Raw genomic sequence first — 19874 nt, 5'->3', positions numbered from 1 at the left:
TCATCAGGTCGGCCGCCGCCTGGTGTGACCTCCCGTGTGCTAGTACCAGCGTATCGTCAGCGTAGCAAACCACGCTGACGCCGTTCGGGAGGTCAGTGCGCAGCACCCAGTCGTAGCCAATGTTCCACAGGAGCGGTCCCAGGACCGATCCCTGTGGAACACCGCGCGACATCTCTCGCCGGTTCCACTCACCTCGGTGACCGGGGTAGATGACGGATCTATCCGTCAGATAAGCCTCGACTATACGACGGAGATAGGCAGGCACCCGATGATACCGTAGTGCCTCCAAAATGCAGCTCCAGGGCAGAGAGTTGAAGGCGTTGGCGATGTCCAAAGACACCGCCACGACGACCTTACCCCTGGACACTGCAGACCCCGTCGTAAGGTCTCTCACGCGCATGATGGCGTCCACCGTAGAGCGCCCTTTGCGGAAGCCGAACTGGCCGTCCGCGAGGTCCGGCCCTGTTCCCGTCAGGTGCGCGACGAGGCGGTTTGAAATTATTCTTTCAAACAGTTTTCCCACCTCGTCGAGTAGCACGATGGGCCGGTACGCGGACGGAGAGTCCGCAGGGCGCCCTGGCTTCTTCACAAGGACCAGTTTACCCGCCTTCCATGATAGCGGGAACTGGCCCCTCTCCAAACATGCGCTGAAGAGACCAATTAGTCGAGGCCTGAGAGTCTCCGAAGCCAGGACCCACGCCTTGCCAGGCAATCCGTCGGGTCCCGGGGCGGTGTTCTTGGCGCCCATCCGGCGCACCGCCACTCTCAGCTCTGCCTCGGTCACTTCTGGTGCTGTGTCGTCGTCGTCGTCGCTGTGGCCCGCATCGGGCACCGCAGGGAGCGGAGTCATACACGGAGGGATGTAGCCCCTCCGTGATTGGGGGAACAAGGTGGTGACCACCTCCTCTACAACCTCTGGCCGGAGACTCTGTGTCAGCGGGGGAGCCTGTGTGCGGAGCTTGTCGCGCACCATTAGGTAGGGGCGTCCCCACGGGTCTCTGTCCAGAGTCTCCAGCATCTCCTGGCGGGCCTGGTTTTTGGCCCGCCGGATTTCCGTTTTTAGGGCGTCTTTCGCCGCCTTGTACCCCTCATATAACTCCGCCTCTCTAGCTTCCGCGTCCGGTGGACGGATACGAAGCCTGCGGTGCCTAGTGTACTGGCGTCGCGCAGCAACACACGCATTGCGCAGAGCAGCCAGCTCTTGCGACCACCAGTACATCTGGCGCTTCCGCTGTCCTGGACGGACCCGGGGCATCGCCACGTCACAAATTCTGGACATGGCGTCCTGGAGCCACCGCGCCTCCTCGTTGATGTCGGCAGGCCTGTCTGGTGGTATCACCCAGGCCTGCACGATGGCGGCTTCCAGAAATAGCTCCCGGTCCAGCTGCCTCAGCGCCCAACGCGGGCCACATGGGGCCTGTCTGACTGGTGGGTCCGCGGACTCGGCGGAAACATCGAACCGGATGTACCGGTGATCGGAATATGTCTCCACCTCCTCCATGACACACCAGTCGACGACACGCGGTGACAGAGCAGGGCTCGCGAACGAAATATCCACAACCGATTCACCCTGCATCCGCACACACGTGGGGACAGAACCCCGGTTCAGGACGACTAGGCCTGTCTCCAGAGCCCAGTCTTCCACCATCCTACCCCGCGTGTCAGTGATCCGGGAACCCCAAGCCAAATTCTTGGCATTGAAGTCCCCGAGGACGAGCACGGGGAGGGAACGGAACCCGACGACGACGGCGACCAACTCCCTCAGGGAGTTGTGGAACTCGGCGAGAGTTCGGTTCGGAGAGAAATACACGCCCACCACAGCGATCTCTCCGAACCGTGCTGCGACACAACCCCGGCCTCTCCGAGCACTCTCGAGAGTCGGGGTACCGGCGGCGGCCGACGAGATGATGGTCACCGAGCCGTCTAAGTCCGCAACCCAGTGATCCCTGGGCGGGACGAAATACGGCTCGGAGACTACGGCGACATTGATCGACCACTGCGTCATGCTCTGGAGCAGGAGATCCTGAGCAGCGGCGCAGTGGTTAATGTTCGCCTGGAGGAGGCGGAATGGATTCATTAATGGCAATCCATCACGACCTCCCCCTGGCGGCACTACAGCTGGCGGTGACCGCGGCGGCGGCGGCAGTGGCGACTGCCACGGTGGCGGCGGTGGAAACGACGGGGGTGGCGGAGGGCCTACCCTTCCCCCTGGGTTTGGTAGGCGGGGAACAGGCCTTGCTCCCAACCCGGTGATTGGCCGGCTTGCCGGCCGCCGCACATGCGTCGCAGTGCAGCGGGGCGGTACATGTGCCGGCCTTGTGACCGGGCTGACCGCAGCGGAAGCAGCGGTCGCTGCGGTCAACCTCCGAGGTGCATTTAGCGCTCACGTGGTCGCCTACGTGGCAGCGGTAGCACCTCAGAGGCCGGAGCTCGAGCAGTTTGACCTGCGCCGAGACCCACCCGACAAGGAGCCTTTTGCCCTCCTTAATCTTTTTGGCCGCTGTGACGGGGCAACTCACGACCACCGTGCGCAGCCCCGAGTTGTCCGGACGGATGGTGCCTGCCCTGATTCCAAAATACCTACCTAGTTACTAGTTTTTCAATAACGGGGGCGCTTCGCTGCTAACAGCTGATCGTGCGGACATAAGCGCACGCAACATTTTGTTGTTTTGTTATTGTGATAAAAAATAAAACTAATGACATGTAAATACACATATTAAAACCGCTGGGTAGTATGCTTGGCTGCCATATTTATGCAAACACTCGACCAACGAAGCTGGGCTCAGTAGGGCTGATACCCGATCAGGTGCTAATGACATTTTGTTGAGGGTTACCGCGTCTCCGTCTCCAGATCAAAATAGGAGTAGAAACGTGGTAGTTTTTAATCAGTAAGAGTCTTACACAGCTGTGATTACAGTCTCGCCTCATCCAGGACGGGAGGAGTCGTTGTATGATTTTCTCTCCTCAAAAAAGGCTAGGTCATTAAAACTCTCTACATATATTAAATTCTATTAAATGTCCAATACTTTTATTTCCAGGTACGGGAAGTCACACCAAATGGAAGAGCTGATGAAGCTGGACTCAAACCAGGAGACTGTCTCCTGCAGGCTGATGGGAAAGACCTGCTTGGTCTATGAAGTCAAAGTCAATTTCAAAATGATTCACGCCCGCATCGTACGCATTCCGTATAACGTCATCGGTACGCATTGCCGATGATGCGGTCCGTACGATGCGGATCAGTGGACGCAGTTGTATGAGTTTCTATACAAGACAAACTAAAATCCGTTGCGTGCGATGCGGGCCTGTGGACGCTTACCTTAATGAGGTGCTTGCCTAAGGCGCTCTCTAAGTTTAATAAATGATATTTAATTTTGCAAATAGGTTACAATGTAACTCTTTTACACGTCAATCTCTTAAATAACTAGATGAGGCCGGCATTTCCTATCCGACTACTCTGAGAAGAAATGTCGAAAAAAACTCAGAGGTCCAGACAAAATCAATTAAAGATGTCGAAGAACCGTGCAAATTGATTCTGTAGTTGTCTTTTGAGGAAAGAACCACAACAGTTTGGGCGGACCTGTTCAGATGGCAGCACGCATGTGTCAGTTTACAATCAACTCAGCTGACGGCTGTTGCTGAAAGATCCTCTGTCTACATTCATCAATCTTCATGCATGCTCGTCGATAGAAGGTATTTCTTAATATTTTTTTAATTTTTTCTATGTCCCAGGTGAGTCAGGTCGCCGGCCTGATCAGAGGCGACGGCGAGGGTGGAGGAGTCTCTCTCATCGTGTGGAACTGTGGTGTGGATCCTAAGGATGACCCTGAGGTATACTTCATATTGACTACTACACTACATGAGTCACTGTTTACATGTTACCATTAGCTCATGACGATACCTAAGTACGTATCGCCTGGACAGTCCACGCTACCATCAGTTGACTGGACAATCTCTACACTACACGAGTCACTGTTTACATGTTACCATTAGCTCATGACGATACCTAAGTACGTATCGCCTGGACAGTCCACGCTACCATCAGTTGACTGGACAATCTCTACACTACACGAGTCACTGTTTACATGTTACCATTAGCTCATGACGATACCTAAGTACGTATCGCCTGGACAGTCCACGCTACCATCAGTTGACTGGACAATCTCTACACTACACGAGTCACTGTTTACATGTTACCATTAGCTCATGACGATACCTAAGTACGTATCGCCTGGACAGTCCACGCTACCATCAGTTGACTGGACAATCTCTACACTACACGAGTCACTGTTTACATGTTACCATTAGCTCATGACGTTTTTTTCTTCTCCTCATATGATATTCGTCTTTATGGTATAAGCCAGTAACCGAGCAGATGTATCACCTGATGGTAAGCAATCACCGCCGTCCATGGACCTTTAAAATACCAGAGGCGTTACAAGTGTGTTGCCGGCCTTTTAGGGGTTAAGGTAAGGGTTGTTGGGGAATTGGCGATTGAGAAGATTAATCGGGCCTCCGGTAACCTCATTCACACAACGAAGCCCAACGCAAGCGTTTGGTAGAAGCCAAACGCATCCACAGCAACGAAGCATGGCACATCTCTGGTGGAAAAGCTTCTTGAACCAGTTAACCACCATTTACCTTGGCTATTTCTCCAGTTAATAGATATATTTTTTTATGTTAATGTGTAGGTATATTATGTTAATGGTCCTATGAGGGTGACATTTTTTTTTAAACGTTGCCCCACATTAGGATTTTCTCCTGTGTCGTGGGTGCGTTTACAAACATACAATTTCACATGCACATGACACCCAGACCCGAAACAACAATTTGTAGATCACACAAAGAGTTGCTCCGTGCGGGAATCGAACCCGCTACCCGTTCCGCGGCAGCCAGTTGCCCAGCCACCGCACCAACCGTGCAGTCAAATCACTATGTGACTATGTGGTACATTATTATTACCCTTCAATTTATTAAATAAATATTTAAAAAATATATATTTCTCCAGTTACTATGGAGTTGTGGCGGCGGGGTCCGCGGCGAGAAGTCTCGTCGTGCGCTGTCGGGCGTGGTGCGCGCGCTCGCGTGCTCCGTGTGCGCGTCCACTGCCACCAAGCCACTCTCCTGCGCGCGCTCCCATGTCTACTGCGAACGTGAGTATCACTACACAGTATAAAACAAAATCGCTTTCTCTGTCCTTATGTTTTTTTTATGTTAAACTAGCCACTTCCGCGCGGTTACACCCCCTCTGCTCGGTTCCTATTGATCGTAGCGTGATGATTTATAGCCTATAACGTTCCTCGATAAATGCGCTATCGTACACAAAAAGAATTATTCAAATCGGACCAGCAGTTCCTGAGATTAGCGCGTTCAAACAAACAAACAAACAATCAAACGAACTCTTCAGCTTTATCATATTATATTAGTATAGATTAGTATAGATATAAATAGTATAAAACAAAGTCGCTTTCTCTGTCCCTATGTCCCTTTGTACGCTTAAATCTTTAAAACTACGCAACGGATTTTGATGCGGTTTTTTAGGGTTCCGTAGCCAAATGGCAAAAAACGGAACCCTTATAGATTCGTCATGTCTGTCTGTCCGTCCGTCCGTCCGTCCGTCCGTCCGTCCGTCCGTCCGTCCGTCCGTCCGTCCGTCCGTATGTCACAGCCATTTATTTCCGAAACTGTTAGGCCTACATAGTTGAAACTTTGTAGGTTGATGTATTTCGATAACCGCTATTCGAATTTTGAATAAAAAATAATAAATTTAAAAATTAAAGGGGGGCACTCCATACATGGAACTGATTCAAAAAAAATATTTTTCAGCTAACATATCCGTGATGGGTGTCTATGGATAGGTCTTTAAAAAAGACATTAAGGTTCCTAAAACCATTTTTCGTCAAAATCAACCGTTTGAAAGTTAGACGCTTCCAAAGTGGAAAAATGAGTGTCCCCCCCCCTCTAACTTTTAAGATAAGAGAGTGAGAAAACTAAAAAAAATATATGCTGTAGATTTCAATAGAAACTAACAACGAAAATTGGTTTAAACGAGATCTCATAATTAGTTTTTAAGAAATAAAACAGTTTCAAAAACCGCAAATATAAATTTGTCGTTCATACAAACACTATGTAAAACCAAGTTATTTTATAACTTTTATATTATGTCATCACTTGATGCTACGGAACCCTTCATGGGCGAGTCAAAGTCTCACTTGGCCGGTTTTTTAATAGATAGAGTGATTCAAGAGGAAGGTTTATATGTATAATACATGCGTAATATATCACCATTGCACCCATGCGAAGCTGGGGCGGGTCGCTAGTAATATATACAGAAAGATGTTTGATTGTTTAGATGTTTGAGCGTCAATCATGTTGACACTACTGAACGGATTTTGATTAAAATTGGTGTACAGCTAGCGTAGGAGCTGACTTAGGTGATAGAATACTTTGAAACACAACACTTAGGTAGTTTCACGTTTCACGCCGGTCTACTGCTTCGTCGTGGTATCACTTCGCGGAAGCCGACAGACCAGTGTTGTATGGTATAAGCCGGTAAACGAGTAGGCGGATCACCTGATTGTAAGCAATCTCTGCCGCCCATGGACACCCGAAACACCAGAGGGGTTACAAATGCGTTGCCGGCCTTTTGGGGGTTAGGAATTTAAGAGTTGTTGGGGAATCGCGTTTTGGGAAGATTGGGAAGGCGGAATTTGGCCTCCGGCAATCTCACTTATACATATAACGAAACACAACGCTGTGGTTGTTTCACGTCGGTGTACAGCTCGGCCGTGGTATCACTCCGGTCGAGCCGACACAGCAGTGCTGAAGCATGACTCTCCTATATGAAGTTATCTTCCTTTTATATATTCTTTTGTTTATGTATGTTTTCAGCTTGCTGGGTGAGACTGGAGCGCTGTGCGTTGTGCAGGGAAGCTCTACCATCCAAGAACTCGCCTTACGCAAGGAACTTAGTCGCAGAACAGGTCGGTACTATGTCTTTGTTAGCCTACTTTAGTGTGCTTTTCCACCAGAGATGTGCTATGTAGCTATGCTACAACCGGAGCTGCGAACTACCTAGCGGGTTTATCGGGGCTCCGGCTTGAAAAAACGTATGCTACAAAGATGTAATAGCTAAGTTGTGAAACTATGTGACTGTTTCCACTGATACTAAGCTATGTAGCTGTGCGAGGAAGAAGCGCAGCTCGAGTATGCGATGTATCGATAGTACTGAAGCCATCCACAGCACGCATCTTTATATGTAAAAGAACATAGCTTAGCTGATTTCGTTTCCACCAGTGCTAGGCTATAGTGTACCAATGAATATGATTGGTGGAAGCCAAACGCATCCACAGCAACGTAGCATAGCACATCTCTGGTGGAAAAGCACACTTACTCTATTTTTTTTTGTTTGTATTAAAATTTTATGTCAAATCAATAACTTGAAAAATCTTACAAAGGAAGACTGAAATATTAATAGTTGACTAAAAAAATCTTCTTGCTAAAATTTTAACACTTAAAACCTCAATTTTCAGGTATTCGAAGCAATAGCAGCAGAATACGAGTTGAAAAATCCGAAACTAAAGCGGCCCACACAAACTTCCTCAGCCTACACCTCACCCAACCGTTCGCGAAACACATCACCTCGCCGCGGCCAATACCAACACTCAATGATGAATAAATACAAGAAAACCGTTCATTTCACAGAAAAATTCGGCCAAACATACGCTTCAGATCCAAATATACACAGATCTGTGAATCGTAATCCTACCAATCCTACCAATTCTTCTGAACCTGGCAACTCTGGGTACAAATGTCAATGTCAAAGTGACAGTGACGTGCCGAAGATTAGTGTTGCCAGTGCGGACGGGAGTAAGTGTGTTGGGAGTGATTGTTCGAGCTCCTCTCAAAGTTTGAGTATTCCTCATAAGTTGGTAGCGAGGTTAAGGCAGGCTTGCTCGCTCGCTGACTTGAATAATGTGGTGGGGCAATGTTCTATGTCACAGTCGTTGAATAATTTGGGTGATCAGTGGTGAGTTTATATTTATTACTATAATCCTTTTTGTATTTAATGTAAAGATGGATCTCCTGATGGTAAGCAACCAGTACCCCTACTACTTACATTTAAAGTAATCGAAATGAGAGCACGTTCGGCGCTCCGATTGGCTGTCTCGAATAAACCAACTATCCAGGGGCCTTAGTCTGCTATTACAATTGTGTCAGAATGGTCGATCACTGAACATTGCAAGAGGGACGGAGCTATGTAGGTTGTATAGCTCCGTCCCTCTTGCACTGCTCAGTGATCGACCATTCTAACACAATTTATTGTAATAGCAGACTAAGGCCTCAGAGCGCTGAACGCGCTCTCGTTTCGTTTATTTTTAACGTAAAGCAAACTCATTTAAGTATAATGTGACGCCTATGGACGCCAATAGTACCAGAGGGAGTAATAAGTGCATTGTGACTCAAAAGTGTGTACATTGTATAGCGGCATTACGTGCCGTAATGTGCACCTCTGCCTATCCCTTCGGGGATGAAAGGCGTGACGTTGTATATGTATGACTCAAAAGGGTGGGGCTAGTGTTAAACGTATTTCCTTTATTTTTGAGATTCTTCTTGTTAAAGTGGTTTTCATTTGAAACAGACTGACTAAAACCAACTTCAAATACTTACTTATGCAGTGATGGTACACAATCATTTATATTCTAATAGACGGGAATAACAATTGTTAGTGTTGCCATTTTCTAAAAATGAAAATAACTGTAAAAGTATTTCTTTTCAGCAAAAACTGCCATCACGGGTCTTTGGATAACTTGAAAAATCATTGCAGTAACATTTGTGGTAAGTTTAAATTCTTTCAGAAAGGTTTTTTATGGTATAAGCCGGTAAACGAGAAGACGGATCACCTGATGGTAAGCGAGCGAGCTTTGCCCCGCTACTCTAGAGGAGTGGCAAGTATGTACGTTCCCAAATTTTTGACGGCATATACTCACTAAGAAACTACACATTAGACAGAGGCCAGACAGCAGCGCTCTCTGATAAACCTGAACCTTTTACACTGCGATCTCCAACCCGCCTACCTGCGAAGTCAAAGTCAAATAATTTATTCCAATTAAACCATAAATAGGTACTTTTGAAATGACAACAAATAAAGAAATAAATAATAGTCTGTCAGTCTGTCCGTCAGTGAAGCTAGGTGCTCGTTCCAAAGTGTAGCTTCGAATGGAGAAGAACGAGCAAGAAACTATATAGCCAACTAAGACACTACACATTAGACAGAGACCGTGCAGCAGCGCTTTCTGATAAACCTGAACCTTTTACACTGCGATCTCCAACCCGCCTGCCTGCGGAGATTATGGCAAACCCTCTTATGTAGAGGAGGCTCGTAGTCCAGCAATGGACTGTAGATGTCGACCGCTTAGTTATTTGACTTCGTGTTTTCTTTACAGATGCACCTGTGCTGTTGGTACCGGCACCACCGATCTATGTGCTAACATGTGAACATTCCAGTAAGGAGTAAACTAGAAAGACTTGGAGGCGTAGGCAGAGGTGCACATAATATATAAGGTGTTCTAAAAGTATCTGCCACGGCTTTAATGGGAGGTAGTGTTGTGTTTGAACATTACAATAGTGAATGTAAATTATTGATTATGAGTATTTTTTTCATACAAAAAATCTACGTATGAGTTTGTTATGAAAGAGCTATCTCTTTCACTGTCTCTGTCAAGCGTGCTTCGTTTCGTCAATGAAAACAATTGCTATCAATTGTTTTGAATAAAACGACGCATCGTGCATATTTTTGAACCATTTTATGCAGAGTAGTCAAATTTAACGTACGGTACGAAATGTCTTCACTATTGTAATGTTCAAAAACAACACTACCTCCCATTGAAGCCGTGGCAGATACTTTTAGAACATCTTATACAATGTAAAACCCACTTTTAAATTTACATTTTTAATTTCCATGGGTGCATTAATTTTTGGGGGTAACTGAAAAACACTCAATATTACTTTGCTCGAACTGAGAATCGAGACCCCTTAGCTCGGTAGTTGCGTCCGACGACTCGATCAATCTTATGTTTTAATATAATATTATAAATGTTCTATATTTATTGTTTTGTAATCAAAAATATATTGATTGTTATATTATGAGTTTTGTTTTATTTGAGGAATTTAAAACCTACACTAATTCATGTACATATATTGATATTATACCAGCAAAGTTAATTAATATATGTATGCAACGTCACGCCTTTTTACCAGAAGAGGTGCACATTACAGGACGTAATGTCGCTATACAATGTACAGATCCACTTTTCACCCTTTGTGTTATAAATCCCATGTAATCTGATCCCTAGCTGCGGACTACCTAGCTGGTTTACCGGGGCTCCGGGTCGAAAAGCAGGAGAAGGAACGGGATGGTTTTTAGTCAGTAAGAGTCTGACACTCCCTCTCACCTTGCCCAAGGCGGGAGAAGTCATTGGACGATATTCCCCCCTCAAAAAAAATAAAAAGTCCCTTGTAATAATCCTGTCTCCTGCATTACATTCACCGAGGGAAGTGGAAACTATCGTTTTATTTTCTTCTCCTCTAATAATATCTTCTGATTTATTTCGTTGCGGGATCCAAAACAGTCATTCATGTCCCTGAGACGTCGGACTTCAGTGTTCCGGTGTTTGCATGGTTGTATCTACTGTAGATCCTGGTGCACAGGAGTTGCAGCGGTTTTGGGGGTTGTCCCATAAAAAAAATATTTAGGTAGCAACACCGTTTAGTGTAGCCATGATCGATTTCAAAATTTCTACCGTATGCGTATGCGTGCGATGCGTACGATGCATGCTACTCGTACGATGCATGTCTGTGGACGCTTGCCTTTATTTATTCAAAAAAACAATACAAGCTGACAGTAAAAACTAAAACACTTATATGCTAACAATTAATTCGTTTGAGTAAAAAAAACATGAGAAATACAAAAATTAAGAAAAAATATATGTCAAGTATATGTCAAGTGGATGTCATACCTACATATTATACAAACACATAAAATGTCAAAAAGTATAAATATCTAATGTCAAATTATATAAGTCCAAAAAATGACAAAAATGTATACACAATATTACAGAAATGTCAAAGGTTGCCCAAAAACAACAATACATCTTTCCTTATGGCAGCCACACACGATATAGTATACTGGCGCAATTCTGGCCTTGCGCAAGTATACTGTATCGTGTGTGGTCTCCATTAGAGTGTTGACTTATAAGTGACACCTAATGGTACAAGTACTATGCTGAAATTCTTAACATCCAAAAGGTCGGCAGCGCGCTTCTAACGCCTCTAGTGTTTCGGGTGAAAATTGAGGAAACAACAAAACCAATATTGATACAAAAATACTTTATTTTTAAAATACAATCAGTTCTCAATTTTATTTATTACTTTATACACATAAAATACCAAACATAAGTACTATAAAACTTAAATTTTAGGAACACAATTATAATAAGTAGGTACGTATCGCCTGGACAGTCCACGCTACCATCAGTTGAATAGTATTAAAAAATGGTATATTTTAAAGTATTCAAACAAATTCTTTTAATGAGATCATGATCTGTTATAAGTAAGTTCCAGAGATTACTAAGAAACAAACAAACTCTTCAGCTTTATATATTAATAAGTAACTAGCTACTTCCACGCGGTTTCACCCACTACTCGGCTCCTATTGGTCATAGCGTGATGTTTTATAGCCTATAGCCTTTCTCGATAAACTCACTATCCAACACAAAAGTAATTATTCAACTTTCGTGAGACACATACTAAATTAATTACTATGTTATCGGCTTACTCACGTAACTGTTTGACGAGGAACTCGACTAGTTTCAGTAGCAGCGACAGTCGCCGCGTCGTGTGTCGCGGAATACTGCTCATGAATATGAGCCTCTAGCATGGCTTGAAACTAGTCGAGCTCCTCGTCAAACAGTTACGTGAGTAAGCCGATAACATAAAATAATTAATAATTATTCAAATCGGACCAGTATTTCCGGAGATAAGCGCGTTCAAACAAACAAACTATTCAGATTTTTACACACATATGGCCTTTTAAACCCCAGAAACAAGCAGAGACACGGGATAAATCATAATTTATATTTAATATATAAAAAACCAATCATCTATAAATATTATTACAATAATTAAATACTTCCTTTTAAATTTTATATTATCATTCGTTGTATAAATTAAAGCGATCGCGTGTTTCAATATGGCACGCAGGTTTTTGGGTCCCGGGTTTATGGGTCGCATGCATTATGGGCCCAACATGTTCCAGGGCCCCCTTATGTCAAGAGCCCTCGTATGTTTTGGGTCCTCTTATTTCTTAGGGGCCCGTAATGCATAGAGACTCATAGTTTTTAAAGCTCCATTGCTTTCAAGGGATGACGGATTTAAGTGGCCTGTAATGCTCAAGAGTACAAAACTGTCAGGGGCCCAAAGTTCTCAGGGGCCCACTGACTTGTGAGGTCCACAGGTTTCAGGGCCCCGCTGTAACTTGGAAGTAGACGTCACAGGGTTGTCGCCAGGTCTCTGCTACAGGTGGTTCCGGCTTGAACACGTCGACACGAGACGATTGGACATCTATTATTGCTACTGGTTTCACCTGCTGTTAAGGAAAGAAAAGGGTTTTAGAAATGATTTTAGGGTGTTAAAAAAATCTAATGATATTTTAGAATGGTTGAAAATTATTAAAAAGTGAAGGTTAGTCGAAAATTCATCATCATCATCATCATCAGCCTATAAGTGTCCACTGCTGACCAAAGGCCTCTTCTCACACGGAGAAGGTTTGAGCATTAATCACCACGCTTGCTCAATGCGGGTTGGCGATTTCTAACTTATAATTAGAAATTATAAGCCCAGGTTTCCTCACGATGTTTTCCTTCACCGTTTGTCAGTGGTGTCTAAATAATCTTAGAAAGTACGTGTAACTATATAACTAAGGTAAATCATACTATAAAACTAGGGTACATCATAAGTTTTTAAACTGACATGGTCACTAACACTATTATTAGAACTTAAGACGGGATATTTACCATGTTTATTAAATATCGGAGACTCATAGACATAAATAAACATGGTAAATATCCCGTCTTAGGTTCTAATAATAGGGTAAGTTACAATATAAACTGACTGCCTCGTTGGTCGAGTGGTCGCAAGTGCGACTGCCGAACAAGGGGTCTCGGGTTCGATTCCCGGGCCGGGCAAATTAGTATTACTGGGCTTTTTTTGGATTTTCGAAAATTTCTCGGTAGTAGCACGGAGTCTGGAATTGTGTCCAGGAATTGGCAATAGGCTCACCCCCTATTACATGGGACTTATAACACAAATGGTGAAAAGTGGGTGTACATTGTATAGCGGCATTACGTGCCGTAATGTGCACCTCTGCCCCCTTCGGGGATAAAAGGCGTGACGTTGTGTGTGCGTGTGTTGTGTGTGTTACAATATAAAGTACATGGTTACAGTTAATTATTATGTTATCGGCTTATTCAGTAGCAGCGCGACAATCGCCGCGTCGTGTGTCGCGGAATGCTGCTCTTGAATATGAGCCTCTAGCATGACTTGAAACTAGTCGAGTTCCTCGTCAAACAGTTTTTTTTTTGTTTTTTTAAAAAAACGTTGCCCCACATTAGGATTTTCTCCTGTGTCGTGGGTGCGTTTACAAACATACAAGTTTACATACACATGACACACAGACCCGAAACAACAATTTATGGATCTCACAAAGAGTTGATCCATGCGGGAATTGAACAGTTACGTGAGTAAGCCGATAGGAAACCCGACGGCAGCCAGTTGCCCAGCCACCGTACCAACCGTACAGTTACATGAGTAAGTCGATAACATAATAATTAATTTAGTATGTCTCACGAAAGTTACAATAATATTATAGTTATAGTTTATGTTAATGATATTAAGGTTGATGGTTGCTTAGCAGGAATTGTGTCAGTTAAAATGCGTGTTTGCTTGAGGACTGTTTATTTACGACTAACGGGGGTGGGGGCACGCGGCGCGCTTGACAAATACATGTACCATTAACAATAGGGATGGGTAATATCGCTTTTACTCTATATGGAATCGTATCTATATATCGGTTTAGAATATCGGATATCGCATCTATATATTTCGATATCTATATATTGGCCGAATCAGTGTGGAACTCTGAAACGAAAGTAGTACCGTACTGTAATTTTAGGTTTCGGTTTTGTTCGATTTATGTACATCATTGTATTTTAATTGTAACTGTTTACTCGAAATCATTGAATGTATTGTTTGGTTCGGTAGTGTTCCTGTTCCCGAATCAGTTTGTACTGGATATCATAGACCATGCGATTCGCATGCGATACGATAGAGGTCCGCGTTACACTACGGTATAGTGTGTTGTTCTGTGGCACATCGCGCTATATTCGCTAGATACGCGAATACCTGATATATAGATTCCGTGCCGTCCGATATATAAATCTGTATAGATTTATATTGCCCACCACCATTAACAATATAGATATAACAGTTTACCTTCCCGGCGCGCCTGAGTTTGAGATGCACGAGTTTGACGTGCGTGCGCATGGAGGTGCGCTGCGCGAAGCGGCGCCCGCAGTGGTGGCACTCGAACGGCTTCTCGCCCGTGTGCGTGCGGGCGTGGTTCGTTAGTACGCTCTTACCCTGCAGGGGGGGAAATATATCGTTAATTATATTCAGTAAACTATGTTTTAAAAAAGCTGATTTCAACCTTTTTGAAGTCGATTAACACGTTGAACGCCGTGGTAGTTACCGATAACCGACGTTAACGGAGGATTTGCCTTCAACAGTTTTCTATTGGCAGTCAAAGACTTAGTATAGGGTGACTGGTAATTAGTGAACGATATTTAAACACGTGATTGTACTCATGATTACACACAACTTTCCCAAAGAAACTTTCTTTGTATACTCATTAGTTTTACTGTTATCACAATAACAAAAATTCGCGCAGCGAGACTCCTGCGCCCGTGTTATCGGAAGACTAGTTACTAGATAGGTGTTTTGGAACTTTTGTGATAAAAATAAACTAATGAGTTTATAAAAAAGTTTCTTTGGGAAAGTAACATAATCTTATATGAAAAATAACATAATTAATTACTATATTAATAGTACACTTCCATTTTTTATAAATCAGTTAAAAACTGAAACAAATATGGACTCACCCTAAACGCCTTCCCGCAAGTATCGCACACGTGCCGCGGCGGGGGGCGGAGGCCCATGTGTACGGAGTGCATGTGCTTGGCGAGCGAGGAGCGCGTGGCCAGCGCGGCCCCGCAGTCCCCGCACACGTGGGGGCGCACGCCCTCGTGCTGCACGCGCACGTGCGCCGCCAGCGACGCCGCGCACGCGTAGCGAGCGGGGCAGCGCGCGCATATGTGTCTGGGAGGGGGTTGGACGGTCATTTTTGGGTAAAGGAAATATATTTATGATGCATGCTTCGGCACTGCTGTGTCGGCTCGACCGGAGTGATACCACGGCCGAGCTGTACACCGACGTGAAACAACCACAGCGTTGTGTTGCGTTGTGTGACTGAAGTTACCGGAGACCCAATTCCCCAACAACCCTTAAATTCCTGGGGGTAGAAAGACACAAAGAGTACCTTGTGTCACTCCCCAACCCTTCAAATATCCATGTCCCATGTAATAATATATATTTGTATAATTCTGTCTCCTGCATTACATTCACCGAGGGAAGTGGAAACTATCGTTTTATTTTTCTTCTCCTCTAATAACATCTTCTGATTTATTTCGTTGCGGGATCCAAGACAGTCATTCATGTCCCTGGGACGCGCCGGATTTCAGTGTTCCGGTGTTTTCATGTTTGTATCTACTGTAGATCCTGGCTTACAGGAGTTGCAGTCTTGGGGGGATGTGACAGGCTTGTCCCATTAAAAAAATATTTATGTAGCAACACTGTTTAGTGTAGCCATGATTGATTTCAAAATTTCTACCATACTCGTAGGCTAAAATCGATTGAAGACATTGCATCAGCGATGCCTATGATGAAGCAGCGATGGCGGCTTACGGAATGCGTATGCGTGAGATGCGTGTCTGTGGACACTTGTCTTTGTAAGTGACACCTAATGGTACAAGTACTATACTGAAATTCTTAACCTCCAAAAGGTCGGCCACGCACTTGTAACGCCTCTAGTGTTTCGGGTCGAAATTGAGGCAACAATAAAACTAATATTAATACAAAAATACTTTATTTTTAAAATACAATCAGTTCTCAAATTTATTTATTACTTTATACACATAAAATGCCAAACATAAGTACTATAAAACTTAGATTTTAGGAACACAATTATATTAAGTAGGTACGTATCGCCTGGACAGTCCACGCTACCATCAGTTGACTGGACAATCTCTACACTACACGAGTCACTGTTTACATGTTACCATTAGCTCATGACGATACCTAAGTACGTATCGCCTGGACAGTCCGCGCTACCATCAGTTGAATATTAATAAAAATTGTTATATTTTAAAGTATTGAAAGAAATTATTTTAATGAGATCAAGATCTGTTATAAGTAAGTTCCAGAAATTACTATGAAACAAACAAACTCTTCAGCTTTATATATTAATAAGTAACTAGCTACTTCCGCGCGGTTTCACCCGCTCTGCTCGGCTCCTATTGGTCATAGCGTGATGTTTTATAGCCTATAGCCTTCCTCGATAAATACACTATCAGTTACAAGAAGAATTATCCAAATCAGACCAGTAGTTCCGGAGATTAGAACGTTCAAATAAACAAACTATTCAGATTTTTACACACATAAGGCCTTTTAAACCCCGGAAACAAGCAGAAACACAGGAATAATTTATATTAAATATATCTATAATCATTGTTACAATAATTATTTACTTTCTTTTACATTTTATATTATCATTCGTTGTATAAATTAAAGCGATCGCGTGTTTCAATATGGCACGCAGGTTTTTGGGTCCCAGGTTTATGGGTCGCATGCATTATGGGCCCAACATGTTCCAGGGCCCCCTTATTACAAGAGTCCGTGGATTATTGAGTCCCACATGTTTCGGGTCCTCTTATTTCTTAGGGGCCCGTAATGCATATGAACTCATAGCTTTTAAAGCTCCATTGCTTTCAAGGGATGACGGATTTAAGTGGCCTGTAATGCTCAAGAGTACAAAACTGTCAAGGGCCCAAAGTTCTCAGGGGCCCACTGACTTGTGAGGTCCACAGGTTTCAGGGCCCCGCTGTAACTTGGAAGTAGACGTCGCAAGGTTGTCGCCAGGTCTCTGCTACAGGTGGTTCCGGCTTGAACACGTCGACTCGAGACGATTGGACATCTATGATTGCTACTGGTTTTACCTGCTGTTAAGGAAAGAAAAGGGTTTTAGAAATAGTTTTAGTGTGTAAATGAATCTAATGATATTTTAGAATGGTTGATAATATTATTAAAAAGTTAAGATTAGTCGAAAATTCATCATCATCATCATCAACAGCCTATAAGTGTCCACTGCTGACCAAATGCCTCTTCTCACACGGAGAAGGTTTGAGCATTAATCACCACGCTTGCTCAATGCGGGTTGGCGATTTCAAACTTATAATTAGAAATTATAAGCCCAGGTTACCTCACGATGTTTTCCTTCACCGTTTGTCAGTGGTGTCTAAATAATCTTAGAGAGTACGTGTAACTATAAAACTAGGGTACATCATAAGTTTTTAAACTGACATGGTCACTAACACTATTATTAGAATTTAAGACGGGATATTTACCATGTTTATTAAATATCGGAGACTCATAGACATAAATAAACATGGTAAATATCCCGTCTTAGGTTCTAATAATAGTGTAAGTTACAATATAAACTGACTGCCTAGTTGGTCGAGTGGTCGCAAGTGCGACTGCCGAACAAGGGGTCTCGGGTTCGATTCCCGGGTCAGGCAAAAGTATTACTGGGCTTTTTTCAGATTTTCGAAAATTTCTTAGTAGTAGCACGGAGTCTGGAATTGTGTCCAGTATATGGCAATAGGCTCACACGCTATTACATGGGACTTATAACACAAATGGTGAAAAGTGTGTGTACATTGTATAGCGGCATTACGTGCTGTAATGTGCACCTCTGCCTACCCCTTCGGGGATAAAAGGCGTGACGTTGTGTGTGTCACAATATAAAGTAGTTATAGTTAATTATTATGTTATCGGCTTATTCAGTAACAGCGCGACAATCGCCGCGTCGTGTGTCGCGGAATGCTGCTCATGAATATGAGTCTCTAGCATGGCTTGAAACTAGTCGAGTTCCTTGTCAAACAGTTACGCGAGTAAGCCGATAACATAATAATTAATTTAGTATGTCTCACGAAAGTTACAATAATATTATAGTTATAGTTTATGTTAATGATATTAAGGTTGATGGTTGCTAAGCAGGAATTGTGTCAGTTAAAATGCGTGTTTGCTTGAGGACTGTTTATTTACGACTCACGGGGGTGGGGGCACGCGACGCGCTTCACAAATACATGTACCATTAACAATAGGGATGGGTAATATCGCTTTTACTCTATATCGAATCGTATCTATATATCGGTTTAGAATATCGGATATCGCATCTATATATTTCGATATCTATATATTGGCCGAATCAGTGTGGAACTCTGAAACGAAAGTAGTACCGTACTGTAATTTTAGGTTTCGGTTTTGTTCGATTTATGTACATCATTGTATTTTAATTGTAACTGTTTACTCGAAATCATTGAATGTATTGTTTGGTTCGGTAGTGTTCCTGTTCCCGAATCAGTTTGTACTGGATATCATAGACCATGCGATTCGCATGCGATACGATAGAGGTCCGCGTTACACTACGGTATAGTGTGTTGTTCTGTGGCACATCGTGCTATATTCGCTAGATACGCGGATACCTGATATATAGATTCCGTGCCGTCCGATATATAGATATTGGATATCGTGCCGATATATAGATATCGTATCTGAATACGATTTATATTGCCCACCACTATTAACAATATAGATATAACAGTTTACCTTCCCGGCGCGCCTGAGTTTGAGATGCACGAGTTTGACGTGCGTGCGCATGGAGGTGCGCTGCGCGAAGCGGCGCCCGCAGTGGTGGCACTCGAACGGCTTCTCGCCCGTGTGCGTGCGGGCGTGGTTCGTTAGTACGCTCTTACCCTGCGGGGGGGGGGGAGGGGGGAGACATCAGTTCATTAATAGGGAAGTAGACTGATTTTTATTGCAATGTGCGTCTTGTAGATTATTTTAAAACATGTAATATTATCATAAATACAATTACAATACGTATATTAATATATTATGTATAATTACGTGATACATAATTGTGAACGTGGTTTATTAGTACACTCTTACCCTGCGTGGGGGAAATATCATTTCATTAATAGGGTACATGACCAATTTCTAGACTGCCTCGTTGGTCGAGTGATCGCAAGTAAACACTTAAAATACATGTCTAATATTTTTACATTAGCTAACTGACGGCTTAAATAGATTTTTTTAATTTTCATACATCATTCCTATTTTCAGTAAACTATGCATCCTCTTTTTGAAGTCCGGACAAGAAGTCTCAGGTTCGATTCCCGGGGGCAAAGTAATGCTGGGCTTTTTTTTTTCGGTTTTTCGAAAAAAATCTCAGTAGTAGCCTGGAATTGTGTCCAGTATATGGCAATGAGCTCACCCCCTATTACATGGGACTTATAACACAAATGGTGAAAACTATGTGTACATTGTACAGTGCCATAATAAGCACCTCTGCCTACCCCTTCGGGGATAAAAGGCGTGACGTTGCGTGTAGAATAAATGCTTTGATTTTGACTTTTAATATGGAC

General features: G+C 43.6%; 2 protein-coding genes across 13 annotated transcripts in view; one reads left to right on the top strand and one right to left on the bottom strand.

Moving 5' to 3' along the window:
• Positions 1 to 19874, top strand: part of LOC118281212 (uncharacterized) — a 138794-nt gene that overhangs the window by 12302 nt on the left and 106618 nt on the right. Inside the window, exons 4-11 of the mRNA XM_050700822.1 lie at positions 3039 to 3124; positions 3567 to 3579; positions 3730 to 3828; positions 5006 to 5150; positions 6889 to 6980; positions 7530 to 8026; positions 8777 to 8835; positions 9444 to 9597. Of these exons, the coding sequence (XP_050556779.1) occupies positions 3039 to 3124; positions 3567 to 3579; positions 3730 to 3828; positions 5006 to 5150; positions 6889 to 6980; positions 7530 to 8026; positions 8777 to 8835; positions 9444 to 9514 (1062 nt within the window). The 3' untranslated portion in view covers positions 9515 to 9597. The remainder of the gene's footprint in view (positions 1 to 3038; positions 3125 to 3566; positions 3580 to 3729; positions 3829 to 5005; positions 5151 to 6888; positions 6981 to 7529; positions 8027 to 8776; positions 8836 to 9443; positions 9598 to 19874) is intronic.
• LOC118280948 (zinc finger protein 37-like) overlaps positions 12509 to 19874 on the bottom strand; it is a 36940-nt gene continuing 29574 nt past the window's right edge. For 2 of the 12 annotated variants that reach the window (XM_050700716.1, XM_050700718.1), the window contains exons 14-15: positions 14548 to 14694; positions 12509 to 12643 (exon numbers count right to left, since the gene is read on the bottom strand). In XM_050700716.1, the coding sequence (XP_050556673.1) occupies positions 12515 to 12643; positions 14548 to 14694 (276 nt within the window). In that variant the 3' untranslated portion in view covers positions 12509 to 12514. Of the gene's footprint in view, positions 12644 to 14547; positions 14695 to 15212; positions 15430 to 16405; positions 16468 to 16769; positions 17388 to 19056; positions 19204 to 19874 lie in introns of those variants that run through there. The other 10 variants (XM_050700713.1, XM_050700714.1, XR_007706306.1 and 7 more) reach the window with 7 other exon arrangements.

The sequence above is a fragment of the Spodoptera frugiperda genome, chromosome 19, assembly GCF_023101765.2.
Source record: "Spodoptera frugiperda isolate SF20-4 chromosome 19, AGI-APGP_CSIRO_Sfru_2.0, whole genome shotgun sequence".
NCBI classification, from domain to species: Eukaryota; Metazoa; Arthropoda; class Insecta; order Lepidoptera; family Noctuidae; genus Spodoptera; species Spodoptera frugiperda.
This window is presented reverse-complemented; position numbering and strand designations above follow the sequence as displayed.